Source organism: Panthera uncia (genome assembly GCF_023721935.1).
Source record: "Panthera uncia isolate 11264 chromosome A3 unlocalized genomic scaffold, Puncia_PCG_1.0 HiC_scaffold_12, whole genome shotgun sequence".
Lineage (NCBI taxonomy): Eukaryota > Metazoa > Chordata > Mammalia > Carnivora > Felidae > Panthera > Panthera uncia.
Window position 1 is genome coordinate 40,339,504 of NW_026057579.1, and position 26,938 is coordinate 40,366,441.

A 26,938-nucleotide genomic window follows, 5' to 3' on the forward strand; every position below is an offset into this window, starting at 1 on the left:
AGATCTAGAAGGTTGCACAGGTGCAAGGCTGTATGCCTAGGAAAGACTCAAGAGGCCCCCGGTGTCTCACCTCTGGCTAATCTTGAGTCCCTGTGCAAATAGGAAATGAGGGCAAAGGCAGAGTTATGGCTGCCTTGAGTACTGAAAGTGTGCTTCTACACACAGGGTCCTTGGAACACTTATTCAAGGCACTTAAGGACATCCCTGACCAATCATTAACTGACCACTAAGTTAACTGAGCAAAGACTTTAGTAGCTGTAAACTATAGGGAATTTATGGACTTTACAGAACAAGTCCAGGAAATTCACTAAAAAAACTGACCGCAGCAACAACAATAACAGCAAACTAAACGCCAGGTACTGCCAGCAACAGCAGCCCCTGATTCCCAGCAGCCCCACTTTGATTTCCAGAGTTGCCACATTACATTGGCGAAAATACCCGGTTTTCAATAAAAAATCATGAGGTATGCCAAGAAAAAGGGAAATATGGTCTATATACAGGAAAAAAATAGTAGAAACTGTCCTTGAAAGGGTCCAGATATTGAACCAATTAAACAAAGACTCTAAATCTGGTATCATAAATCTGTTCTAAGAACTTAAGTCATGTTTTAAGAATTAAAGGAAAAAATGAAAATGATGTCTCACCAAATAGAGCATATCAGTGAAGAGGTAGAAATAAGCCAAATAGAAATTTGGAGTTGAAAATACAATCACTACATTGAAAACTTACTGGAGGGGCTTAACAGCAGATTTGAGCTGGCAGAAGAAAGAATCCGTGAATTTGAGAATAAATTCGTTAAGATAATCATTAAGATCTATATCAAGGTAAGCATAGGTCCAATCTGAGGAACAGCAAATAAAAAAGTAAAAAATGAACAGAGCTTCAGAGATCTGTGGGACATCATCTAGCACACTGATGTATCTGTAACTGGAGTCCCAGAAAGAGACGAGTAGGAGAAAGACGCACAAAGATTATTTTGAAGACGCAAACTCCCCGAATTGGGTGACAAACAATAATCTGCATATCCATAGGATTAACTTAAGAAGGAGATCAGTATCTAGACGTATCACAGTCAAACTGTTGATAAAGACCTCAGGATACTCTTGAAAGCAGTGAGGAAATTGACACCCTCAAGAGATCTTCAAGATTAACAGCTGATTTCTCATCTAAAACCATGGAGCCCAGCAGGCAGTGGGCTGACATCTGCACAATGCTGAAAGAAAGACTGTCAACCAAGAACTTTGTATACAGCAAAATCATCCTTTAAAAATGGAGAAGTTAAGATATTCTTTTTAACATTTATTTATTTTTGAGAGACAGAGACAGAGTGTGAGTGGGGGAGGGGCAGAGAGAGAGGGAGACACAGAATCCGAAGCAGGCTCCAGGCTCCAGGCTCCGAGCTGTCAGCACAGAGCCCAATGCGGGGCTGGAACTCACAACCCAGGAGATCGTGACCTGAGCCGAAGTCGGATGCTTAACCGACTGAGCCACCCAGGTGCCCCAGGATATTATTAAATAAACAGGAGTGAGGGAGTTTGTTGTTGGCAGACCTGCCCTGCAATAAATATTAAAGGGAGTGCTTCAGGTTGAAATGAAGGACACTAAGTGGTAGAATACATGAAGAAATAAAGAGCAGTGGTAAAGACAACTGCATAGGTAAATATAAAAGCATAATTCTTTTGATAATTTTTCTTTTATCTGGTTTAAAAGACAACTAGATTAAATACTTTTAATTTACAAACACTTTAAATAAAACTGTACTGGAGCGCCTGGGTGGCCCAGTTGGTTGAGCCTCCAACTTTTGGTTTTGGCTCCACTCATGATGTCATGGTTCGTGGGTTTGAGCCCTGTGTGGGGCTCTGGGCTGATGCTGCGGAGCCTGCTTGAGATTCTCTCTCCCTCCCTCTCCCTCTCTCATCCTCCCTCTCTGCCCCACCCACACTAGTTCTCTCTCAAGATAAATAAATAAACTTAAAAATAAAACTGTACCGATGGGCTTATAATGTATAAAGATGTAATTTGTGTGACAGTAATGGTACAAAGGAGGGGAGAGGAAACAGCATATGTATCAGAGTGAATTTTCTGTGTACTATATTACAATTAAGTTGGGATTGTTTGAAGTTAAGGTGTTAATTATAATCTCCAAGCAAGTACTAAGAAAGTAGCTTAAAAAAATACAGCAAAAGAATAACAAGGACATTAAAGTGGTACACAAAAAAATATCTGTTTAACCAAAAGAAGATAGTAATGAAAGAATACAGGAACAGAGGCACAAGATATATAGAAAATATAGCAAAATGGCAGATATGAATCCTACCTTATGTAATTATTTTAGATGTCAGTGGATTGAACACTTGAATTGAAAGGCAAGGAGACTATAGATTGCAAGATGACAAGTCAAAGAAAGAAAAATAACGTGCCTTGCAAATAGTAACCAGAAGAGAGCTGAAGTGGCTATACTAATGTTAGACAAAACAGATATTAAGACAAAAATTTAGAGACCTAGAAGAAGAACATTTTGTAATGGTAAGGGGTCAGTCTCAAGATATATCGTTTATTTGTTAGTTTATTTATTTTTGAGAGAGAGAGAATGAGAGAGAGAGGGAGGGAGGGAATGTAAAGCAAGTGAGCAGGGAGGAGGCAGAGAGAGAGGGAGAGAGAGAATCCTAAGCAGGCTCCATGCCCAGTGTGGAGCCCAATTCGGGGCTCAATCTCACCACCATGGGATCATGACCTGAGTCGAAATCAAGAGTTGGACGTTTATCCGACTGAGCCACCCCGGCGCCTCTCAAGATGTATCAATTGTAAACATAGCTACACCTAGTAACAGCACCCCCAAATACATGGGGAGGAGTAGATAATTATAAAAGTTGGAGACTTCAGAACACTACTTTCAGTAATACATCTACAGCTAGACATGATCAGAGTGAATAGGAGACTCAAACGACACTAGAACCCAATCAGGCCTAGCAGTCACCTGTAGACTGTTCCACCCGACAGGAGCGGAATATGTAAATTCTTCTCCAGGGCACGTGGAACATTCTTCACAATACACTATACAATAAATTTCAAAGGATTGAGATCATACAAAGTGTGTTTTCCAGTCACATTGGGATGAAATTAGAAATCAGTAACAGAAGGAAATTTGGAAAATTCACAAATATGTGAAAATTAAACACTGTCCTAAGTAACCACTGGGTCAAAGAAGGAAACACAACGGTGTTGGTTAGTAAGCTTCTTGGGAGCTTCCTGGGTGTAATCCGAAACTGGGCCCTGTATTTGGAGGGCAGGAAGAGACTGACTGAAGAGGCAGGCCACTTCACATTGGTAGGGGGCAAGTTTAATAAGCAAAATAACTTACATACGAGGTTTGGCTTGGGCAACTGAAGGACTAACGGATCTTTGTACCTATCTGTGAAATCTTGAGAAGTTTATATAGAGGCCTTAACTAGATCAGTCACATATACTTTCCAGACGGTCTCAGCACCACATCACTGTCAAGGCTGTGTCCTTGGAGCAGCTTCATGGAGAGGAGAAGGCAAGTGGGACCCATATTCCAAGGACAGGGACCGCAGTTTGCCGGGGTCTAATTCACATAACCTATGCTGAGATACAAGATCTCAAGGGGCACCTGGGTGCCTCAGTCAGTTAGGCCTCTGACTCTTGATCTTAATTTAGGTCTTGATCTCAGGGCTGTGAGTTCAAGCACCGGGTTGGGCTCTGTGCTGGGCACGGAGCCTACTTAAAAAAAAAAAAAAAAAAAAAAAGAAAGAAAAAATGGAAGAAGATCTCAAATCATTAACCTAATATTTTACTTTAAGAATCCAGAAAAAGAAGAGCAAACAAAACCCAAAGCAAAGCAGAAAGCAGAAAATAAGATTAGATCAATGATTGGTTCTTTGAAAAGAATATCAAAACTGACAAACCTTTAGCTAGACTGACCAAGAAAAATAGATGACTCAAAATTATTTTTTTATTAAAAAAATTTTTTTTACATGTATTTATTTTTGAGAGACAGAGAGACAGAGCACAAGTGGGGAGGGACAGAGAGAGGAGGAGACAGAATCCAAAGCAGGCTCCAGGCTCTGAGCTGTCAGCACAAAACCTGAAATGGGGCTCAAACTCACAAACCGTGAGATCATGACCTGAGCCGAAGTTGGATGCTCAACCAACTGAGCCACCCAGGCGCCCCGAAAAGACTCAACATTATTAAAATCAAGAATGAAAGAAGGGACATTACTACCTTTATAGAAATAAGAAGGATTATAGTGGAATGATATGAATAACTGTATGCCAAAGATTAGATAGCATGGGGCACCTGGGTGGCTTAGTCAGTTAAGCATCCAACTCTGATCTCAGCTCAGATCTTGTTTTCAGGGATGTGAGTTCAAGCCCTGGGTTGGACTCTGCACTGGGTGTGAAGCCTACTTTAAAAAAAAAAAAAAAAAGGTAACAAATAAGATGGAGAAATTTGTAGAAAGACACAAGTAACTGAAAATGACTCAAGAAGAAACAAAAAATCTGCATAAAGAGATTGTATTAGTAATTTAAAAATTTCTCACAAGAACAAATCCTAGCCTAGGTGGCTTCACTGGTGAATTCTACAAAAAACTTAAATAATCAGTTCTAATCCTTACAAACTCTTTGGAAAAACAAAGAAGAGGAAGAAACACTCTCCTATTCATTCTGAGGTCACATTTACCCTGATAACAAAACCAGATGAATACATCACAGGAAGGAAAACTCAGTATAATATCCATTGTGAATATAGAAGCTAAAATCTTCAATCAAATACTAGCCAGCTGAATCCAGCAATAAGAAAGATTATACATCAGGTCATTGTGAGATTTATCCCATGAATTCAGGATTGGCTTAACATCTGGAAATAACCATGTTAATACAACAAAGATCTAAAAACATCTGGTCATATCAGTAGATGCAGAAAAAACATTTAACAAAACCCAGTACATTTTTATGATAAAAATACTCAACGAACTAGAAATACAAGGGAATGTCTTGACTTAAAGTATATCTATGAAAAATCCACAGCTAAGATCCTATTTAATGGTGAAAGGCTGTTTCCCTCTGAGATCAGGAACATGACAAGGATATTTGCTTTCACTGCTTCTATTTGATACTGGAGCTTGTAGCCTGGCAGTGACAAAAGAAAAAGGAATAAAAGGCATCCAGGTTGGAAAGAAATAGAATGATCCCTATGTGTAGGTGACATCATTTTGTATATATAAAATACTAAGGAATCCATTAGAAAACGATTAGAATTATAAGTGGGTTGAGGAAGGTTGCAGTATATGAAATCAATGTGGAAAAATTGTATTTCTGTACACTGACAATGAAGGAAACAGTTCCATTTACAATAGCATCAAAAAGAATAAAGTACATAGGAATAAGTTTTAACAAAAAAAGCCTAACGCTTGTACACCTAGCTATGAACAGTAGTTGGAAGGGAGTAAAGGAGCCCTAAATAAATGGAAAGACACCCCATGTTTATGGATTGCAAGACTTAATACTGTTAAGATAGCAACAATCCCCAATTGATCTAAGATTGAATGCAATCTTTATTTAAAAAAAAAAAAAATCCTTGATGCCTTTTTTTTTTTTTTTTTTTTGCTGAGATAAGCTGATTCTAAAATACAAACAAATTCAAGGGGCGCCTGGGTGGCTCAGTTGGTTAAGTGTCTGACTTTGGCTCAGGTCATGATCTCACAATATGTGAGTTTGAGCCCCATGTTGGGCTCTGTGCTGACCGCTCAGAACCTGGAGCCTGCTTCGGATTCTGTGTCTCCCTCTCTCCCTGCCCCTCCCTTCTTGTGCTCTCTCTCTGTCTCTCAAAAATAAATAAACATTAAGAAAAACTAAACAGAAATTCAAGGGACCCATAGTAGTCAAATCAGTCTTGGACTGGTTAGATGAACAAAGTTGATGATGAACAAAGTTGATGATGAACAAAGTTATTCCAAAACTTAATACAACAGGATCAAGACAGTGTTGTTATGGTGTAAGGATAGATATATAGATTAATGGAATGATGTGGAGAGTGCAGAAATAAACCTTGACATTTGTGGTCCCTTGATTTTTGACAAGAGTGCCAAGGCAATTCAGTGGGGGAAAAGAATAGTCTTTTAAACAAATGGTGCTGGGAGTACTGGACATCCACAAATAAAAGAATGAAATTAACCCCTACCTCACATTATACACAAAAATTCACTCAAAATATATCATAAATGCAAAAGCTAGAGCTATAGAACTCTTACAAGAAAATAGTAAATTTCTGTGGCCTTGGGAAAAGGATTCTGATACATTGACAGAAGTATAAGTGATAAAAAATAAATAACAAGGCTTCATCAAAATTAAAAACTTTTCATGCTGCAAAATGCTATCAGGAAAGTGAACAGACAACCCAAGAATGAGAGAAAATATTTGAAAGTCATGTACTTTTCCAATTTGGCAATAAATTATATTAAAAAAAAAAAAGAAAATCATGTATTTGATAAAAGGCTTGTATCCAGAATACATAAAGAACTAAATTAGAAGACAACTCAATTAAAAATGGTTAAAGTATTTGAATATACATTTTTCCATAGAAGATATACAAATGTCCAATAAACACATTAAAAGCCCTCAGGCAAATGCAAATCAAAACCACGGTGGGGTATTACTTCATACTCATTAGTATGGCTGTAATAAAAATGATTGGGAAAAAAAATGATGGACCATAGCAAGCACTGGCAAAATTGTGGAGAAATTGGAACCCTCATTCTTTTCTAGTGATATAAAAGGGTGCTGCCCTTGGGAAGAACATCTTGTTAGTTCCTCTAACATAGAATTATCGTATGGCCCAGCAATTCTACTCCTAGGTGTCCTCCCAAGGGAAATGAAAACATGTTCACACAGAAACTTGTACACCAATGTTCATAGCAACATTATTCATAGTAGCCAAAAAGTAGAAACTACCCCCAAATCCGTCAAGTGATGAATAGATAGTAAAATGTGGTAGACCCATACGCAGTTTGGTCCTTAAACAGTGCGGTGTTAGGGGCACTTAAACCCTGTGCATTAAAAAATCTGCGTGTAACTTTAGTCCCCTCAAAGCTTAACTACTAATAAATAGCCTACTATTGACTGGAAGCCTTACCAATAGCATATTGGTCAACACATTCTTTGTATGTTGTATGTACTATATACTCTTACAATAAAGTGAGCTAAAGAACGTGTTATTCAGAAAATCATAAGGAAAATACATTTACAGTTCTGTATTGTATTTACCGAAAAAATTTATGTATAAGTCGACCTGCACAGTTTAAACCCATGTTGTTCCAGGACCAACTGTAATGCAATATTATTCAGCAATAAAAAGAGATGGAATGTAATTCATGATACCTTGAAAATATACTAAGTGAAAGAAGCCAATCACAAAAGACCATATAAAGATTTTACGTATCTGAAATGTTTAGAGAAGGGAAATCTATAGAAATAGCAGAGTAGTGATTGCCAGGGGCTGGAGGAGGGAGGAGCTGGTGAGTGACTGCTAATGGGTTTGAGGTTTCTTTTTGGAGAGATGAACATTTTCTAAAATTAGATTGTGGTGAGTAATACACAGCTCTGAATATATTAAAAGCCATTGAATTATGTACTTTAAATGAGTGAGTTGTATGATATAGGAGTTATGTCTCAATAAAGCTGTGAAGGAAAGATATGCCATAGTCAACAGACACGTGAAAAGATGCTCATTATCATCAGGGAAATGCAAATCAATAGCACAGTGAGCCGTCATCTCAACATCTGTCAGAGTGACTAGTGTCAAAAAGACGAGAAGTCACTACTGTTGGAGAGGATGAGGAGAAAGGGGACCCCTGTGTGCTGTTGGTGGGAATGCAAATTGATGCAAGCACTATGGAAATAGTATGGGGGTTCCTCAAAAAATTAAAATACCATACGATTCTGTAAGTCCACTTCTGAGTGTTTGCCTGAAGAAGACAAAAACACTAACTCAGAAAGATACCTGTGCCCCTGTGTTTATTGCAGCATTATTGACAGTGGCCAAGATATGGAAGCAGCCGAAACGTGTGTTGATAGATGAATGGATAAAGATGTAGATGGCATGTATTTGTCACGTACATGAACACACACACACACACACACACACACACACACAGGACTATTACTCAGCCATAAAAAGGATGAAATCGTACTGTTTGCCTCAATATGGATGGACCTGGAGGTTATTATGCTAAGTGCAATAAGTCAGAGAAAGACTAATACCATATGATTTCATTTATATGTGGAATCTCAAGAACCAAGCAAATGAACAGACAAGACAAAATAGAAATAGACTCATAGGTTTAAGAACGTACTGATGGTTGCCATGGAGGGGGTTGAGAGTTGATGAAAATAGGGGAAGGGGATTAAAGGTACAGGCTTACAGTCATAAATAAGATGGGTGATGCAGTACGTAGTTAATAATGTGTAAGTAACCACTTTGTATGATGACAGGTGGTAGCGGGATTTATAGTGGTGATCACTTCTTAATGTGTTTAAATGTTGAATCACTATGTTATACACCTGAAACTAACGATATTGTATGTCAACTGCACTTGAGTAGGAAAAGATGATCAGTTAACGTTTGTCAGTCAAGAGGGGCTTTATCTTCTATGGCATAACAACTTGATATTTGAAGTCTTTTCTTCTGATTTGTTGTTGAGGGTTTCTGTTCTGAGGCCTGTCCTTCCTATGCATTCGTAAAGGGAAAACATAGACGCTGTCCTTGATGACGATCCTTACAGCCTCCTGCGACTACGCTGCTTTGTGTGGTCTTTTGGCTCCTTATCTTGTGTGGTCCTCATCACGGCACGTTGATGGATGATATTCCCATGTAATGAAGGAGAAACTGAGGCACAGAGACATTAAGTTGATGGCCCCAGCTCACATAACTATCGAGACGTGGGCCGGCATTCCAGTGCAGGCTTGATTTCAGACTTTTTGGCTACTGTGCTGACCACCTTCAGTATAATTGTAGCAAAAATATTTTCCTTAAAAAATAGGATTTTGTTTGGTAAATTTGGGGCTTTAGGTTTACTTAGTGAAATTATTTTTTTATTTTTTATTTTTTTAAAGTTTATTTAATTTTAGAGAGCATGAGCAGGGGAAAGGCAGAGAGAGAGAGACAGGGAGGGAGGGAGGGAGAGAGGGAGAATCTCAGGCAAGCTCTGTGTTGTCAGCATGAAGCTCAATTCAGGGCCCCATCCTATGAACCGTGAGATTATGACCTGAGTCGAAACCAACAGTCGGCACTTAACGACTGAGCCACCCAGGTGCCCCAGTTGTAGGATATACAGACTAAAATTCTTTATTTAGACCAAATTTTATTGTAAATTTCATACTTACTACCTTAAGGTTTTCGTAGTTTGGTACTGTACTCTTTGTTTCCAAAGTTAGGGTCTCAGCTTGCAATGAGAAATCATTAGCCGGCATGTTATTCTGGAAGACCGACCAGGGCGGTATTTCTAAAAATCCAGAAGCTTTTATTAAAGCCTATCTGCAGAGTGCATTCTTTGCTACTTTACTTGGGCACAAATGGTAGCTTGTCTGGGGGCAGTGGTTGCGGGCTCGTCTGGGTTATTCATTAGCCACCAGAGCTCGTGAGTCCACACTGGGCACTGCCTGTTACAAGTTCAGGGTTGTCAGGGGCTGAGCAAGGGGCTGAGCAACCTGCTGAACTTAGAGGCAGCGCCAGGAGGCGAAGACCAGCCGCTCTTCCCGTGGAACAAAGATCAAACTACAAGCCCAGTGAGGAGTTTCCCTCCAGGCCAGTTACCCTTGTTGACAGTTTTCCCTTTCAAAACTGGTTTCTGAGGTCAGGGTGGGCTGTAAACCTCTCCCCAAGCGCGCAAAGCGAATTCTTCATCTAAAAAGAGAAGGGTTTTTTGCTAGGTTTGCTCCCCGCTATGTGGGGTGGCTTGGTTGTCAGTGGGGCCCCCACCTGTCTGGAGAGAAGTACACTATGAATGAGCGTGAACTAGCCTTTGCCAGGAAAGCCCCTGACGGACCCCAGGACAGGGTGCTCTGCAGTGTCCTCCCCTCACGGGGACTGAGGGATTGACAGTGCACAGTGGAAGAGGCCGCCAGGACGTTTTGGTACATTCAGGACATAAATGTTGGTTTGGATGTATTAATCTGCATGTGGGTTATCAGTCACCCACAGTTACACTCGATTTTCTTTAAAACCTTGGACAGGCATGTTAGAACCCAGTGCAGCAGAGGGCGTTCCCCTTCGGCGTTTGAAGGGTTAACACTTAGGGCTAGCCTCGTTCAGCTGAGTGAAAGCATCCAGTTAAGGGCTAGTGTTTGTGGGCTCATGTGCCAGGCACTGTTGTGAGGGCTCCTTGTACTCCTTGCTGCCTGCGGTGGTGTCTCTGCTGGGAGACGCGGGCACCGAGGCGTTGGTGAATCGGTGGTGCAGCTTGGACCTGAGCCCAGGGAGGCTCCCGCACCAGGCCTTCCACCGTGTGTGTGTGTGTGTGTGTGTGTGTGTGTGTGTGTGTGTCTGGGCACTGTCTCATGAGCTCCCCTTTCTGGGAGTCCCCAGGGGGGTTCACCTACCCCTCCGCTTGAGAGGGAACCCCAGTCATCCTGCCCAGCCTCCTTTGTCTGTGTTGGTCTCCAACCAGCCCTGTGGTGGGTGTGCTTGTGCAAGGCTGTTGAGATGGGAGAAAATCAACTGGGAACAGTGACAAGAAGGGCCCAGGAGACCAGGGTCACTGTGGCAGTAGAGACAAGGGGGCACCTAACCTTGTTGTTGGAGGGGTGAGGGGGGTTTCTTGAAGAGGTGACACCCTTGCCGCTTAGTTGGGGGGGGGGGGGAGAGGTGGAGAGGATACTGCAGGGGACTAGGGGTGGGGAGAGAAGGGCCTGGCTGGTGGGGGGAGGGGGCTCCGCCCGATCTCCTTGGGCCCCGCCCCTTAGGGGAGGGACGATGAACAGTGAGCAGGATCTTGTACACCCGTGGCACGTGGCGGGGGCGGGGGGCATGGATGGCATCCACTGTCCTCGGAAGAGGCTTGGGTTTTGTGCAGGGGAAGCTGTGGTCAGATGCATGGAAGGGACCCAGCCAGAGCTTGAACATTTCTGGAGTTAAGGAATCCAGTGTCTCACAAGGCAGTTTACTCCTATTTTCTCCTTTTTGTTGTAAAATAAAACACAGACCTATGTTTGGAAATTAATGAGTTAGGGTAAATCAAACACCCTTGTGACTTCCACCCAGGTGATGACCCCAGAAGCCCTTCTGCTTGCCCCATCCCATTGATCCCCCCTCCAAACCTCCCGTCCTCATTGGGTTCCTTTGTGTCCTTTACAGTTTTCTCACACCAGCATGCATCCTGAACATTCTGGTTTGGTCTTGCCCATTTCTAAACATTTCCTGTTCTTTAATCTTTATTCCTTTCTTTTCCTTACAACGGTCTACTGAAGACCCGGGACATTTAAGGGACATTAAGTTGTGGAGGTCCTAGTGTGCTTCACCATGTTCTTGGCCGTCCGCCAGCTGGGTATGGAGGCTGAGTCGCATATAGTCGACACCTTGGCAAGACTGGAGGTGAAGCTCTGCTGTTGCCTGTGGGGCTTGCGCGGTGTCCATCTGACTCCTTGTGATGCTGTTAGCTGCTCGGTTCCCGCCCGTCTGTGGGGGGAGGGGCCAAATGGTGATATTGTCATTCTCACTGACTTGTGAGGGTCCTTTTATGAAGAGACTGTGCCCAGTTCCGCTGGGGGATGGTTCCCGTGGAAGAGGCAGGGTAGGTGCTCAGTTCTTTCCCCTTATTCATCAGGTTTCTTTATTAAAACAAGCTTTTTTTTAATTTTCATTTTTTGAAATTTATATCCAAGGTAGTTAGTATATAGTGAAGCAGTGATTTCAGTAGATTCCTTAAGGCCCCTGACCCATTTAGCCCATCCCCCCTCCCACACCCCCTCCAGCAACCCTCCATTTGTTCTCCATATTTATGAGTCTCTTCTCTTTTGTCCCCCTCCCTGTTTTTATATTCTTTTTGTTTCCCTTCCCTTATGTTCATCTGTTTTGTGTCTTAAAGTTCTCATATGAGTGAAGTCATATGATATTTGTCTTTCTCTGACTGACTGATTTCACTTAGCATAATACCCTCCAGTTCCATCCACGTAGTTGCAAATGACAAGATTTCATTTTTTTTGGTTGCCGAGTAACGCTCCATTGTCTACATATACCACATCTTTATCCATTCATCCGTTGATGGACATTTGGGCTCTTTCCATACTTTGGCTATTGTCGATAGGGCTGCTATAAACATGGGGGTGCATGTGTCCCTTCGAAGCAGCACACCTCTATCCCGTGGATAAATGCCTCGTAGTGCAATTGCTGGGTCGTAGGGTAGTTCTATTTTTAACTTTTTGAGGAACCTCCTACTGTTTTCCAGAGTGGCTGCACCAGCTTGCATTCCCATTAAAATTTTTTAATGTTTATTTATATTTGAGAGAGAATAGGGGAGTGTGAACAGGGGACTGGCAGAGAGAGAGAGGGAGACACAGAATCCGAAGCAGGCTCCAAGCTCTGAGCTGTCAGCAGAGAGCCAGATGCGGGGCTTGAACCCACGAACTGCAAGGTCATGACCTGAGCTGAGGTTGGATGCTCAACTGACTGAGCCCCTCAGACGCCCCTATTACCAGTCCTCAAGTCAATTTGTTCCTTAATATCCTCTCAAGGTGACTAGGTGGCTTTTAAAATGTAATTTTGAACTCATGGATTTCAATGTTTTTGTGAATTTTGACCATTGCACTTTTTATCCTCTTGGAAGCTCAGGCCGTTCCCACCTTTGACTGATGGAGTCTCTTCATTTGGGTGCCGTTTCTGACCTGGCCCTGGTGGCCCGTGGTCTTTGACAGTCCCGTGAGGGCCGGGCTGGTCTTGGGCCTCTCCCCGTCGTGGGGCCAGCGGTTCCACTGAGAAGCCTGGATTCCTGTAGTGGGAACTGATGTTCCCCGATGTGGGTGTGGGGTGCTCACGGCGGCCAGGCGTCGTCGCCCTAAGTAAGCCTCCTCCTCTAGGAGGTACACGCACGTGTCTTGAAGGGAGAGTGCCACATGTGGTCCCGTGGACTCCAGCCGAGGTCAGGGCGGCCGGGGTTTTCTCCGGAGCCTCGTCCACACCTGGAGTCTCAGGGACTGGGGACGACTAGGTAGACGGCCCCCGGCTCACCTGTGAACCTTCCGCCGGCTCTGCCCCCGCCCCCGCCCCGTCCCGCGTGTGTGCCGCTCCGCCGTCCCTCGCTTCCCCGGAGACGTCGCTGGAGTGCCACGAGCCGCCTGGGGCCCCCCCTCGCGCTCTGAGGCCACGTGGCGCAGGAGTGTGGCGGGTGCACGTGGGCTGATTGTGCCGGCCGCAAATTCCTGGTCGCAGGTCTCGCCTCCCCACGGAGCCCCCGTGTCACCGCCTGCCTCCCGCTGGGACGCGATGCCAGAACCTGAGGGGCCCCGCTTTTCTCCTTCAGGCGGCTTGCCTTTTTTCCCGGGTGTCCAGGCGATTTTATTTTCTGTGAAGTCAGATACTTCTATTACAATACGTGCTGCTGTGTGTTATTTGGGGCCGGTATTCCCAGGAGCACGTGTGGTCATTTCAGGGAAGTCTTCGAATGACGCCTTGTAGCCTCTCTGCTGCTTGGTTGGCCGCCGGCCTCAGGGACTCCTGCCACATGTCGCGTCTCTGTCCATTTGCAGTGCTTGCTACTTTCCTTGAATCCTTTATCTCGTTTTCCATTTCCGTTTGGTTTGAATAATTTTCTTCGTGTCTTCTATTTCTGTCCAGACCTCTGCCGTGTCTCTTTGCTCTTGTACTCCGAGGCCGTTCTTCGTTTGTGGAACCATGTTTCTACTTCCCGTTTACCCGATACCTGAATGTTTCTGGTGGATTTTTGGATATTTTCTCGGTTTTTCTTGCCGTCTCTCAGCTGGCTTTGAAACAGTGCTCTGATGTCGGTGCCCCGGTGGAGCGTCTTTCTGCGGCCCTTGCGCAGTTCCAGGCGAGAGCGTTCTGCTCGTTCCCCTTCGTTCCTAGAGTTTCTTTGTGCGGAGTTGACGCCAGCACTTTCCCGCGGCTGATTTTTCCGTGAACTTCGTTTCCGAGAGCCGTGGGAGGAGGCACGGGCCAGGGCGGGGCTCCATCGGCAGGCACCTCCCCCCCCCCCCCCCAGCCCCACCTGGCGGCTGCTCCCCGCGGACCTTCCCTCTCTGTGTCACCCGGGGTGTGACGCAGTGCGGGCTCTCCCGTCTTGGCTGCGGCCCCCTGGGTGCTCCCGCCCGGCTCTCTGGTCTGGCTGAACCCCCCTCCCCCCACCCCGTTCTTCTCTCTGCCTTGTCCCGCACAGGTGCACCGCGTGGCGTCCGTGGCTTTCCTTTTGAGGGGGTGTGTGTTCAGAGAGGTAAAGGAACTCCCCCTTGGTCACAGAGGGAACAGAGACCGCTCGCGGACTCCAGCCTCCCACGCCTGCCTCTGGAGCCCACTCGTGGCGTTTGCTTGTGCCTTTCCTCCAGGAGAGCCCTCGCCTGCCCTGATTGAGCAAAAAATGTGTACTTCTGTGTTTGTTGTAAATTGGCTGTTTTATTTGTTATTATTTTTATTTATTATTTTTTAAAATTTTATTTTGGAGACAGTGTGAGCGCGAGCAGGGGAGGGGGCAGAGGGGGGGAGAGAGAGGGGGGGAGGGAGAGAGAGAGGGAGAGGGAGAGAGGGAGAGAGAGAGAGAGGGAGAGGGGGAGGGAGAGAGGGAGAGGGAGAGAGAGAGGGAGAGAGAGAGGGGGAGGGGGAGAGGGAGAGAGGGAGGGGGAGAGAGGGAGAGAGAGAGAGGGAGAGAGAGAGGGAGAGAGGGAGAGAGGAAGAGGGAGAGAGAGAGGGAGAGGGAGAGGGAGAGGGAGAGACGGAGAGAGAGGGGGAGAGAGGGAGAGGGAGAGAGAGGGAGAGAGGGAGAGGGAGGGAGAGGGGGAGAGGGAGGGAGAGGGGGAGAGAGGGAGAGGGGGAGGGAGGGAGAGGGGGAGAGGGAGAGAGAGAAGGTCAAGCAGGCTCCACACTCAGCCGTGGGGCTCAGTTCTCCAACCCTGGGATCCCGACCTGAGCCAAAACCGAGAGTCAGACGTTCAACCGACTGAGCTACCCAGGCGCCCCTAGATTGGCCACTTAAAACAAAACAAACTTTGGATAAAAAGCTGTAGCTTCCGCCCTGGCCCGGTCTTGCTCTGTGGACGGAGCGTGGTTTTACCGTTTGCTTCTGTTTCTCCTGGCGGTGACCCTTATAACTCTATGTGCCTTTAGTTTTATTTTGTGATTTTCCAATCTTGGGTAATCTCTGCAGGTTTTATGAAAGCTGATTTAGCTCATTTCGCGTTACTGCTTCTTTCCACCGTCTCCCCGTCTTCGGACTGTCTGCACAACATGGGTTTCTGCCACTCAGGGGGCCTCTTCTCCTGTAGGGCTTGCGGAGGCGGAGTGGCACACGTCCCAGAGAGAGCGCGGAGACAGATTCCCGTCCACCTTGTGAGCAGCACAAACGCACACGTGCACACACACAGCCACAGGCGTGCACATACACGCATACACGGGTGCACACTCCCACCTAGGCACACATACAGGCACACGGAAACAGGTTTGTGCCCCCACACAGGAGCACGCCTGCGTGCTCACACAAACACAGGTGTGCATGCACACACAGGCACACTCGGTGCACGCGCAGGCTGGGCTGTGTCAGGCTGCCTGCAGGCGCTGGGTGTGAAGCAGGCGGCTACCAAGATAGCATTTTCACGGCCGTTTCAGCCAGGTCCAGAAAGCTTACTTCGGCAAAATAACACTAAGGATGACTTCCCTGCCGCCCTCGCCATTAAGCCTACTGCTCTAGTGGGTACCCCCTGACTCTTCAGGGCTGCGCCTTATCTTTAATTTTTTTTTTTTTTTAATCTTTATTTTTGAGAGAGAGAGAGAGACAGACAGAGCGTGAGCAGGGAAGGGGCAGAGAGAGAGGGAGACAGAATCCGAAGCAGGCTCCAGACTCTGAGCTGTCAGCACAGAGCCCGATGTGGGGTCGAACTCACGAACCATGAGATCATGACCTGAGCCGAAGTCAGACGCTCAACCGACTGAGCCTCCCCGGCGCCCCTGGCTGTGCCTTATCTTAACTGTTGTGATCGACTCTGGCCTGCATGACATCGGGGCTGCTGAGGGGGGCTAGACGCCCCTTCCCAGCCCGTCTGCCTCCCTGTTTCCCCAGAGCTCACTGTGCTGTGCTTGTCCCGTTAAAGGTCTCCAGCCCCCACCGCTGCCTGGAATGGTGGCTCCCTGAGGGTAGGAAGTGTTGTTTTGACCTACGTCTGTCTGTCTCGGTACCTCGAACGGTGCCTGGTGAGTGAGCCTGCCTCGTGGCCCTGTCCTGACCAGCTGCTCCATAGGGGCTTTCTAGGGTAGGATTGGCTTAAAGCAGTGTTCCTTTAATCTGGCAGATGGGAAGCCCTACCTAATAGCAAATTAGCAGTAAAAGATAAATGATGTTCTGGGAGCGTCCTGGAGAGAGGGAGGCCGCCTTGCTGGAGGAGGTGACAGACGTTCCACAAGGGGAGGCAGAGCAGGTGGACAGCATTTCTGGAGGAGGACGCAGGCGAGCGCAATGTCTGGGCATCTGTGAGCGTGGGGGCGGTACTTGTCCCAGCGGCTGCTTTCCTTTCCTCTCCCGCTGCACGCTGTCGCTAAAGCAAGGACTCGCCTGGAGAGGGTCTTTGATAGTAAACTGGTGCCGGCTTTCACAGAGTGATGGGCATTTACACAGATGTGTTTCCACATACAACTCACTGTGTCCTGTGTGATGAATCGTTTCTTCCATTTTTACGGTACTTGTCAAGATTTGTAGCCCTTAGGAAGTGTCCTACACTCTTGAAGCCTCGGTTTCCACATTCGCTCAAGGTGGAGCAAAACCGTGCACGGTCTGCTCTCCCTTCCATGGCCGACATGCTGCGTACACACAAATATTTGTTGGATTGAGTCCAATTTAGCAACAGATGTAGAATTTAGCAAAAGTTTGACTGTCGTGTATATGATGTACTTTCCATCTCTTTTGCATATAATGGAGAAAACTTCCCAGACTTCATTGCATGTGGTAAAAGACTTATCAGATTTTGTAGTTTGGTGAATTTCATAGGGAAAGAAAATCGGAAGCTGCTGAAAGGATTAAAACTTTATACTTTCAAAAATTATCCATGGCAATAACAGTCAATTTTAGGAGTTAACTATTAACTGTGGAAAATGTTCAGGTATTTTGAGTGCTTACAGTTCCAGAACTGTGGCAGAAGATGGGATTAAAAATGGTGCTGTAGGAGTGCCTGGGTGGCTCAGTCGATTGAAAGTCTGACTCTTGATTTTGGCTCAGGTCATGATCCCAGCGTTGTGGGATCCAGCCCCACATCCGGCTCTGTGCTGAGTGTAGAGTCTGCTTAAGATTCTCTCTCCCTCCCTTGGCCCCTCTTCTGTCTCTAAAATAAAGTTAATAATAAAAAATAAAGTAACAATGGTGCTGTAGATCCCTTCGGTTTTTAGAGTGGCTGCTTTCCTGTGTGGTGCTTATGGACTCACCCTGCTTTGACCTGGGACAGCCCGTGTCAGGGCCCCAGCTTCTGTCCCAGTTGCCTCCCTACTGGTTTTGGCTGCCGGCAGTGTGGTTCTTTCTTTGCCTCCTAAAAGCAGTGATTTTTGCCTTTAATTCTGAGGTGTTGGTCTTGTCGGGGAACAGATGTTTGCTCAGAAGTAAGTTAAAGTAAATGCATTTGTGTTCTCTCTTTTTTTAGGCAAAAGTAAAGAAGCAGAGATAAAGAGAATAAACAAAGAACTGGCAAACATTAGATCAAAATTTAAAGGTAAGTGTGTTCAGTCTTTTTCGTGAAATGTCCTTTTGTAGATCTTCTGGAGCGGGGCCTCGTCTTCTAATGCCTTTTAACTCTTTCCTCTTCGAATCAAAGTTCTGGGTTAGCACAGTTACTCCTGTGGCTCTGCTGGAATTAAGACGTGCTCAGGGTCAGGCCATTGGTCGCTCTTGAGTTGTCTGAGAACTTGTGTGGAAGGGATGGGGTGGAGGGGCCCCTCCCGGGACCCAGCCTCCTCCTGAAGAGCAGCTCCTTCCACTCCTGGACTTCACTCCTTCAGGTCTGGGAGTGGTGACCCAGACAGACCCAGTGCGGTGTGGGCTCAAAGCGTGAATCTCAAAGAAGTGCTCTACCTGAGGCCTCTCATCGTTTCAGTATGACAGTTATCTGGGCACTTCCTGTACCAAAGTGTTTCTGGCTTTGTGAACCAGTCACGAGCCACATCGCCCAGCCACTCAGGTGGTGGCTGTCTGTAGGCCAGCACGTCTGGAGCGCACCTCCCTGGGCGCCCGCACCTTGAGGGGCTGTAAAGTGCAGATGGTCGGTACTGAGGACACGTTTGTGAAAGGCTGGCTGATCCGTTAAGGCTTACTTTCTCAGTGAATTTTTCCAGGTTTGACATCTGGTTCACGTGGCTGAGCAGACTTTAGCCATGAGAGTGGCTGGAATTGCCCGGGAACAGTGAATACAGGAGAGGCTGGGACTGAAGCCAAGGAGCTGGGGCGGGGTGGGGTGTGTGTGGGGGACACAGAATTTCTAGGAATGGGTGGCTTCTCAGGGCTTGAGGATGGGTATCCTGTGTTATCAAGGGATGCAAACTAGTGGACCTCCAGTATTTCCCTGTGGAGCCCTAGGGAAAGGATTATGTTTTCATATTTTGAATTAGGCCTGAGGATCTTCTAGAAGGTCTGTGAAACTTCTGAAATTGCACATGAAAAGGTTTGCTGTTTCACACACACATGTGCGTGCATATACGTGTATAGAGTACGTGTGTATGTTTGGGGAGGTCTATAACTTTCATCGCTTAAGTTTTTTTTATTTAGTTGTCTTTGTTAAGATTTTATTTTTTTATTAAAAAAATTTTTTTTACATGTTTTTATTTATTTTTGAAGGAGAGCGAGACAGAGCATGAGCCGGGGAGGAGCAGAGAGAGAGAGGAAGACATAGAATTTGAAGCAGGATCTGGGCTCTGAGCTATCAGCACAGAGCCTGATGCGGGGCTCGAACTCATGAACTGTGAGATCATGACCTGAGCCAAAGTCGGATGCTCAACCGACTGAGCCACCCAGGCGCCCCAAGATTTTATTTTTTTAGAGCAGTTTTAGGTTCACAGCAAAATCGAGGAAGGTACGGAGATTTCCCATACACCCCTGCCCCCACACCTGCACAGCCTCCCCACTGTCGACACCCCACCAGGCAGCTGAGGAACCCACGTGAACACGTCATCATCACCCAAAGTCCACAGTTGATGTCATGGGTCATTCTGGGGGCTGTACATTCTGTGTGTTTGGACAAACGAGTGATGACACATATCCATCACTGCAGTATTGTACAGAGTTGTTTCATTGCCCCAAAAGTCTCTTGTGCTCTACCTGTTTATCCTTTCCTTCCCCCCGGCCCCTGGCAACCACTGATCTTTTTACCGTCTCCATAGTTTTGCCTTTTCCAGAATGTCATAGAATTGGAATTATACAGTATGTAGCCTTTTCAGATTGGCTTCTTTTACTTAGTAAGGTGCCTTTAAGATTCCTTCTTTCCACGGCTTCCTAGCTCGTTTCTTTTCGGTGCCGAATAATATTTCCTCGCCTGGACATCTCGCGGTTTATTTATCTGTCCACCCGCTGAAGGACATCTTGATGGCGTCCGGGCTTTGTCGGTTGTGAATATAGCTGCTGGGATTATAAACAAAGCTGCCGCGAATGTCCCGTGAGGCCGCGTTGCGTGGACGTAGGTCTTCGGCTCCCGCCGTAAATACCGGGGAGCGGGGCTTCTGTGTCGCGTGGCAATGGCGTGTGGAGTTTTCTCAGAAGCCGCCAGACTGTCTCCCAAAGCGGCCGCCCCACTTCCCATTCCCACCAGGGACAGACGAGAGTTCCCGTCGCCCCGTGTCCTCGCCAGCATTGGGTGATGTCGCCGTTCTGGCTTTGGGCCGCTCCAGTGGGTGTGTGGAGGGATCTCACGACTGTTTTGATGTGCGTTTCCCTCACGCCACGTGACGTGGAGCATCGTTCCGTGGGTCCGTTTGCCGTCTGTGCCACATGGTGAGGGGTTTGTAACTTTCACTGCATCCTAAAGGCACTGTCACATGGTGGTTAAGAGTAAGGTTGCCCTGACCACCTGCAGACAGTGTCCTTGGTCTGATGCTTTACAAGGTGTGCTGCCTTGTCAAGTTACTTACCCTTCCCCGTGTCTTTTCTCAGCTTTCCCGTGGGCTACTGATGATCATTTCAGGCTGGATTCTCCGTGAATCAGACCCTGAGCTAGGCTTGGAGGGCTGAGGATTTATGAGAGGAGCATCTGTGAGCAGGGAAGGGAGGGAGAGGGCTAGAGGCGGGCAGGGGAGGCCCGTTCGGGAGCTTTGACATGAAGATTGCCTGTCAGGGGCATCTGGCGTGGGGTGGGCATGGCCGGGCCCTTGTCCCCCCGCCTCGCGCAGCTGTGGCTCGAAGCCAAGGAAGGCAGTCCCTGATGAAGCTGACCCTTTGAGGTCCCCACGCTCTTGGCAGCCCCAGTCCTTCACTGAAGGGAGGGTCCGTGTCTGCTGCAGTAATTCTATCTATACGTGGAACTAAGCGTAAAGTGCTCTATGGAGAGTGAGTGCCTATAAATGTTAATCGTGTTGTTATTAAAAACGGGTTCATGGCCCTTCGGATGGTACGTCTTCAGACTTTCTGTATAAATGTTTGGGGGCAAACAAGCCTTGTATTGTTTCTTCTGTCTTCATGCGTGCCTAAGCTAAGCTGTCCTAGGGAGGGAAGGAGGTTCCCTCTCCCCTGTGAAGCAGTTGGCATTATTGAGTATGTGTGCACCTTGCATAGTAACAGATAATAGAAAACCTACCCTTTGTCCTCAGAAATGTGCACCCTGGGGGGCTTCTGAGTCCAGTTGTGGCAGATTAGCTAACATACGTCTGTACCATATGGTGGAAATATAATACAAGTCACTAATGCAGACATACATATAATTCTAAATTTTCTAGTAGCAACACTAAAAAAAAAGTAAAAAACAGACGAAACTCATTTTAGGAGCACCTGGCTGGCTCAGTTGGTGGAGCGTGTGACTCTTGACCTTGGGGTCATGAGTTTGAGCCCCAGATTGAGTGTAGAGATCATTAAAAAAAAACAACAAATGAAACTTCACAAAAACCTAGTTTTAATATGTTTTATTTATTGTAATATGCCTAAAATAGTATCATTGCAACATGCAGTCAATAGAAAAAGTTACCTCTTTTTCTAAAGAGATATCGTACGTCTTTTTCATACCACGTCTTCGAATTCTGGTGTGTATTTTACGCTTCCAGCACACTCCACACTCCACGCAGACCAGCCACACTTCAAGTGCTCGGTAGCCACACGTGGCTAGAAGCTGCAAGTTGGACAGTGCTGACTTCGGATACGCTGTTAAAAAAAGTCTTGAGGGGTTGCCTGGGTGGCTCAGTTGGTTGAGTGTCGGACTCTGGATTTCAACTCGAGTCGGTCTCGCAGGCCTGAGATTGAGCCCCGCATCCCAAACCCTGCTTGGGATTCTCTCTTGGAAGCATCATAGATCACAAGAAACAAGGAGAGTTTCTGGACCTTCTCCAGGAGGAGGAGTGTGTCCACATAAGCAAGTACAGCACACCGCTGTTTGTGCCTCGAGAGCGTTTGCTGATCCCAAAGAAAGAACTGTGAAACAGACATTCATGTGACCATGGAAGTCAAGAGGGTGGTTATCTGTCAGGGTGGCTTTGCCCTCCAGGGGACATTTGCAACACCTGGAGACCGGGTCCTTTGTCACCACCCGGGAGGGGGTGCGTTACTGCCATCTAGTGGGTGGAGGGCAGGGAAGCTGCTTACACGCTACAGCACATACAACAGCCCCCGCCCCCACCCAGAGCCATCGGCCTGAGATGTCGACGTGCCGAAGTTGAGCAACCCTGGTCTAGGAGAAGAATCAAAGCCCGGAGCCCACGAGAAGTGGAGACCCTTTTTGCTTTACACGGAGACTTTCAAGGCAGTGCCCTGAGGGCAGGAGTGGACTGGACGCGAGCCAGCCCTGTCACAGGTGTGCAGTGGGGCTTTGGACACCTCGAACTTTATACTCGGGTTAAGGTAAGAAAAGCAGTCCCCCGGAGGAGGACACTGTCATTGCAGGCCACAGATGATGCCTAGGATTTTCACACACGTAGTGCAGCATATGGTCACAGATAACCAGGCACATAGGGAGTCAAGGTGGCGTGAGCGGGAATCAGCAGAGACCACGGGAACAGACTCACGGAGAGCTCTGATACCAGATTCAGATGGTAGTAAAGGGGTAGGTGTGCCATTTTTAAAGAGATAGAGGCACCCTTGAAATTTGTAGCAGGAAACTTGGGTGCGAAAGGTGGCGTAGCGGAATTTGAAATATTAGAGCAAATGGAAATCCCAGAACTGAAACCTGCAGAAACCAAAGTGAAGAACTCTGGATTTCACAGCAGACATGGTTGAAGAGAGATTTGGTGTTCTGAACAACAGGAACAAAGCGGGTCCTGAATAGCGAACCGGGGACAGGACAGTGGGCGAGAGGTAAAGGGATGTGGTGGTCAAGTCTCAAAGGTTTAGTTGGCGTCCCAGAAGGAAAAGAGAGAGAATGTGGCAGCTTTTAAGAGTGCACGAAGTTGTGTTGTGCAAGAGGAGAGAAGTTCGCTGTCCCCTTGATGGGGATGGAGGGGGCCCTTGGGCCTGGCAGCACGCTTACCGTTAGGCTGTGCCACCTGCTTCGTGGCATCTGACCGTCATTGGTTTTTTTCCCCTAAGTCCTTTAAAGTCTAATTCCTAATTCTGTCTTTCTAGATTTCGTATATTAAGAATTTATTTTCTGATTTCAGTACGTTGTGAAATATCTTCAAAATTTTAGTGAATTTGTGTGTCTTAAAAAACAAGGAATGAGTGAAATTGGCCAGACTGCAGGCTGCACACACACAGGTGGCGTGAATGAGGTGCACACCTAGACGCGTTCTGCGGGGACGCAGAGATCACAAGTCACGGGCAGGGGAGCTGTGCTGGCAGCCGACTTGGCACGCGGCAGATCGGAAGCCTGGCCCCGTGCTGGAGAACAGCCAGTGGAAGACTGCCCGGCAAGAGCGTCTTCTAAGACTGAAGCTGGAACGGAGCTTCTTCAGACAAAAATGGAGAGAGTTTCCCGTGAGGAAAAGGGAATTCCAAAGGATATACTTGAGGCCAGAAGCAGAGAATCCCAGATGCAAGGTCAGAGGGGCAGAAGACGAGGAAAGACGTGGCGGCCACGGAGGTGACCGCACGCTCGCTGCACACCATAGCACCTTGTGCAGTTACAGATACACGTGGAAGCAGGTACATGAGAAGTGATACAATGTGACGGTCCTGAGAACGTCGGGAAGTTGCATCTGTAATCCGAAACCCTGCCACCGAGAAGGCTGGAGGCCGGTGGTCTCACTGGTGGGCTCTGTCATTTGAGGAAGGATGTGGGGCTTGGTCATGTGATGTGGCCGGTGGGACGTAGACCACGACCGTGCGCCACTTTGAGACCTAACCTCGAGGAGGGTTGCTTGTCTCTACTTGCCCCTTCGGGGGCCTTCCCATCGCCTCCTTGGGAAGGATGTGCTTCGGGTGCTGCTGGGCTGAGAGAAGGAGAGGCGCCCTGTGTGGGCCTAGATCCCGCTTGTGGCTGGAGGCCGCCCCTGCTGAGTCTTGGCTGACCTGCAGACTCGTGAGCGAGAAGGTGGTGCTTGTTGTGTGAGCCTCCCGGGTCTGGGGTGGATTGGGGTAGTTACTGTGACATCAGCCGGCACGCTCCACCTCGAGACCTCTGGGAAGCAGCTGCTGTGGTACCCTTCGCGGAGACATCACGCTTGCTTGTTACTGACTGTCTGCAGGGGTGTACCACATGGCATCCGCTAACTTGCTACGTAACCACTGGGTGTCCACCACGGTCTGGGGTGCACAGCTGAATGAGGACGTTCCCATAAAGGGGGTCGCCTGGGTGGCTCAGTCGGTTAAGTGTCCGATTTAGGCTCAGGTCACGATCTCACGGTTTGTGAGTTCGAGCCCTGTGTCGGACTCTGTGCTGTCATCACAGAGCCCTCTTTGGATCCCCCCTCCCCCCCCCCCTCCCCCCCCTTCACTTGCCCCCCAAATAAAGAAAACATTAAAAAAAAAAAGCTCCCATAAAGAACTTAGGTTATTGTAGGTATAGAAAGACTTAAGTAAAGCACAGCTTTTTACGGAGGAAGCGCGAAAGCTCTCGGCAAGGGGGCGTCACGCTGGCTCCCGACGGGCCGGCCCCCCCCCCCCCCCCCCGGTCCTCACCAGTGTTCTCCCATGCTTTATGCCTTTCTTCCTGGTGTATTTGACAGGAATGGTTTAAAAGTTGGCTTTATGGGATGTGTTTTACTTGCAATGAAATTTACTTAAGCGTGCACTTTGAATTTTGGAAGGTGCATGTATTCGTGCAGCCGCCGCCACAAACGACACAGAACATTCCGCCGCCCTACATGTTCCCTGTGTCCCCGTGTACTCGGCCACCTTCGTCAGCCCCCAGCGGCCACCAGTCTGCCGTGTGTCACGGTAGCTTTGCTGTTTCTTGAAACCCACGTGAAAGGGATTGGGTGGCGCGAGGTCTCTTCAGCTGAGCACGGTGCGCCCAGGGCACGCGCGTGTGCCAGTGGCCCGCGAGCGCTTCTGCACCGCCGTGCACTCGCCCGCGCTTGCCTGTGAGGCCGAGGCTGCGGTGAGCACTCCCGCTGGGCACACACCCCGGGCCCGCGGCAGGGGGCCTTTCGCCGTTTTCGGGGGGCTGTGCACGTGTCGCTCCTGCCAGCCGGTGGGAGCGGTCCCAGTTCCTCCACGTTCTTGCCGGCACTTGGCACGGTTGATCTTGTGAGTTTTGGTTACGGTGGGGGGCGTGTAGTGGAACCTTCCTGTGGTTTTAATTTGCGTCTCCCTTTTTCTAACCACTGAAATCAGTAAGCATTACAGAGAGTGGAGGAAACGCCTCGGGTCTGTGGGGACCCGGGGGCGAAGAGTGGATTCTCCGGTGTGGGCATCTGTCAGTTCACGGAGGAGGCAGGCAGAATGGCGTGGGGGCGAGGGAAGAGTACCGTCAGGGTGCAGACGCGAGGAAGGGCCATGTCCATCCTGGTCTTTCCACCTCTTTGATCGCGAGATACTTGTCGAGCACCGGTGTCTGTGAGAGAAAACAGTGGGAAAGGGCCACAGCGCAGAAATTGTCAGGAAGAGTCTGCTTCCTGGGACTCAGATGCTATGCCCGCAACCACACGGGCTCTGGCTGGCATCTTATTTGTCAGGTGGGAACATCTTTCTTGGTGAGATAGGGTCGTACTCGGGCGGCCAAGCTCGGACCTCCTCACAGTGGGCCAGGCGCCCTTGCCCTACTTGATGTGACTGCCCACGTGATCCCCCCGGTGGAGGCTGAGGGTTTGGAAACCTGTGTGTCCCGGGCCACGTCTCCATTTAGCACAAGAGCCCTGCCCTTAAGGCACAAATGACAGATTCGTGTCAGCCTGAGGCCTGTTGGGGTCAGAGGTAAAACTGATAGGCATCTTTCTCCTGTCCCTTAAGAGTGGTTATCTTGGACGAATGTTGGCCGTCGCCGCTGTCGAATGAGACAGGATAGGCCCTGAAAAGCATGAGCGACTGAGGGTGTTTTAGGTTGATCGGTGCTGGGACATGGCAGGGACAGAGCCGGCAGGGACACAACAGTGTGGTTGGAGGGGGTGCACGTGGGGAGCACCGCTGTGTGGGTATGCAGGGCTGACCTGGCTCTGACCCAGACACTAAGCCACTGTCAGGGTGCCTGCCCTCCAGCCCAGCGCCTGAGGAGGAGGGAGCGTGTTTGTCCCCGCGTCTGGGTGCACTGTTGACTCACTCTCCAGTCTTGGGTCTTACTGCTTAATATCTTCTTACAGAAGGACCAGGTTTTTGTCATCCTCAGATAGACCTTGTTTCACATTTCACGTTCTGAAATTGGCATGAGTCTTAAGAGCCAGTGATACAGGGTCGTCCTAAGCCTCACATCGTCTCAGGCAGTGCTAAGCCGTGATGTGGTATCCCGCTTCATTTCTGGAAGGGCCCACCGAGGAGGGGGCCGTAGACAAGTTGGGGGTCTCGGGCACAGACTGGATCCTGATCGTCAGTCAGGATGTGTGGCCTGTTTCCCACCTCCCCTCTTCTCTGGTCTTCACGGAACGTGGGGACGTGGGCCACCCCCTTTCAGGCACGAGACGTGCAGTTTGACAGTTTGAAATTACTGGAATAAAGACACAGTTCTAGCCCGCCCTGAAACTAACATTGTGAGGACCACCTCAGTCTGGTCTGGTCCGAGTGAAACCACACCAGCTTGGAGGGACGGTCACTGGGAGGAACTCCTGAGTTCTGGTGAGGGTGACTGCAAGGCCCAAGGTATGGCCCCTCGGGCCCAAGGAGAGCCCCCAGGAGGACAGATCTGCAGGCCCCTCCTTGGAGCAAGGGGGTAGCTCAGCCCCTGGAGAGAGAGAAGGCAGCTGGCTTGGCCGGGCCAGGGCACGGGCCGTCAGGAACTCTCAGAGGGCGGCGACCCACCTCGGGCAGGCCGGTAGCGTGGGGCTGCAGAGGGGATCCGGATGATGGCGTGGGCACCGGGGTCACCTTGAGAGGGCCGTGAGAAGGTTATGGCCAGGGTGGGGCCCTGAATTCACTGTGGGACCTCGGAGCCCCTCCAGTCCTCACCCCAGACTGCAGGAGGGCCCCTTCTGCAGCTGTGGCACCGCCCCCCCCCCCCCCCCCCCCCC

The 26,938-nt window shown here is 48.2% G+C and overlaps 1 protein-coding gene and 1 non-coding gene across 3 annotated transcripts in view; both read left to right on the forward strand.

The window, feature by feature from the left end:
• The window catches only part of AP2A2 (adaptor related protein complex 2 subunit alpha 2), an 84,799-nt gene that overhangs the window by 23,285 nt on the left and 34,576 nt on the right, over positions 1–26,938 (forward strand). For both annotated transcript variants that reach the window (XM_049652705.1, XM_049652706.1), the window contains exon 2: positions 17,860–17,928. In XM_049652705.1, the coding sequence (XP_049508662.1) occupies positions 17,860–17,928 (69 nt within the window). The remainder of the gene's footprint in view (positions 1–17,859; positions 17,929–26,938) is intronic.
• On the forward strand, positions 22,792–22,916 carry LOC125937843 (U6atac minor spliceosomal RNA). Its single transcript, XR_007462529.1, has one exon. It is a non-coding gene; the product is annotated as a U6atac minor spliceosomal RNA (small nuclear RNA).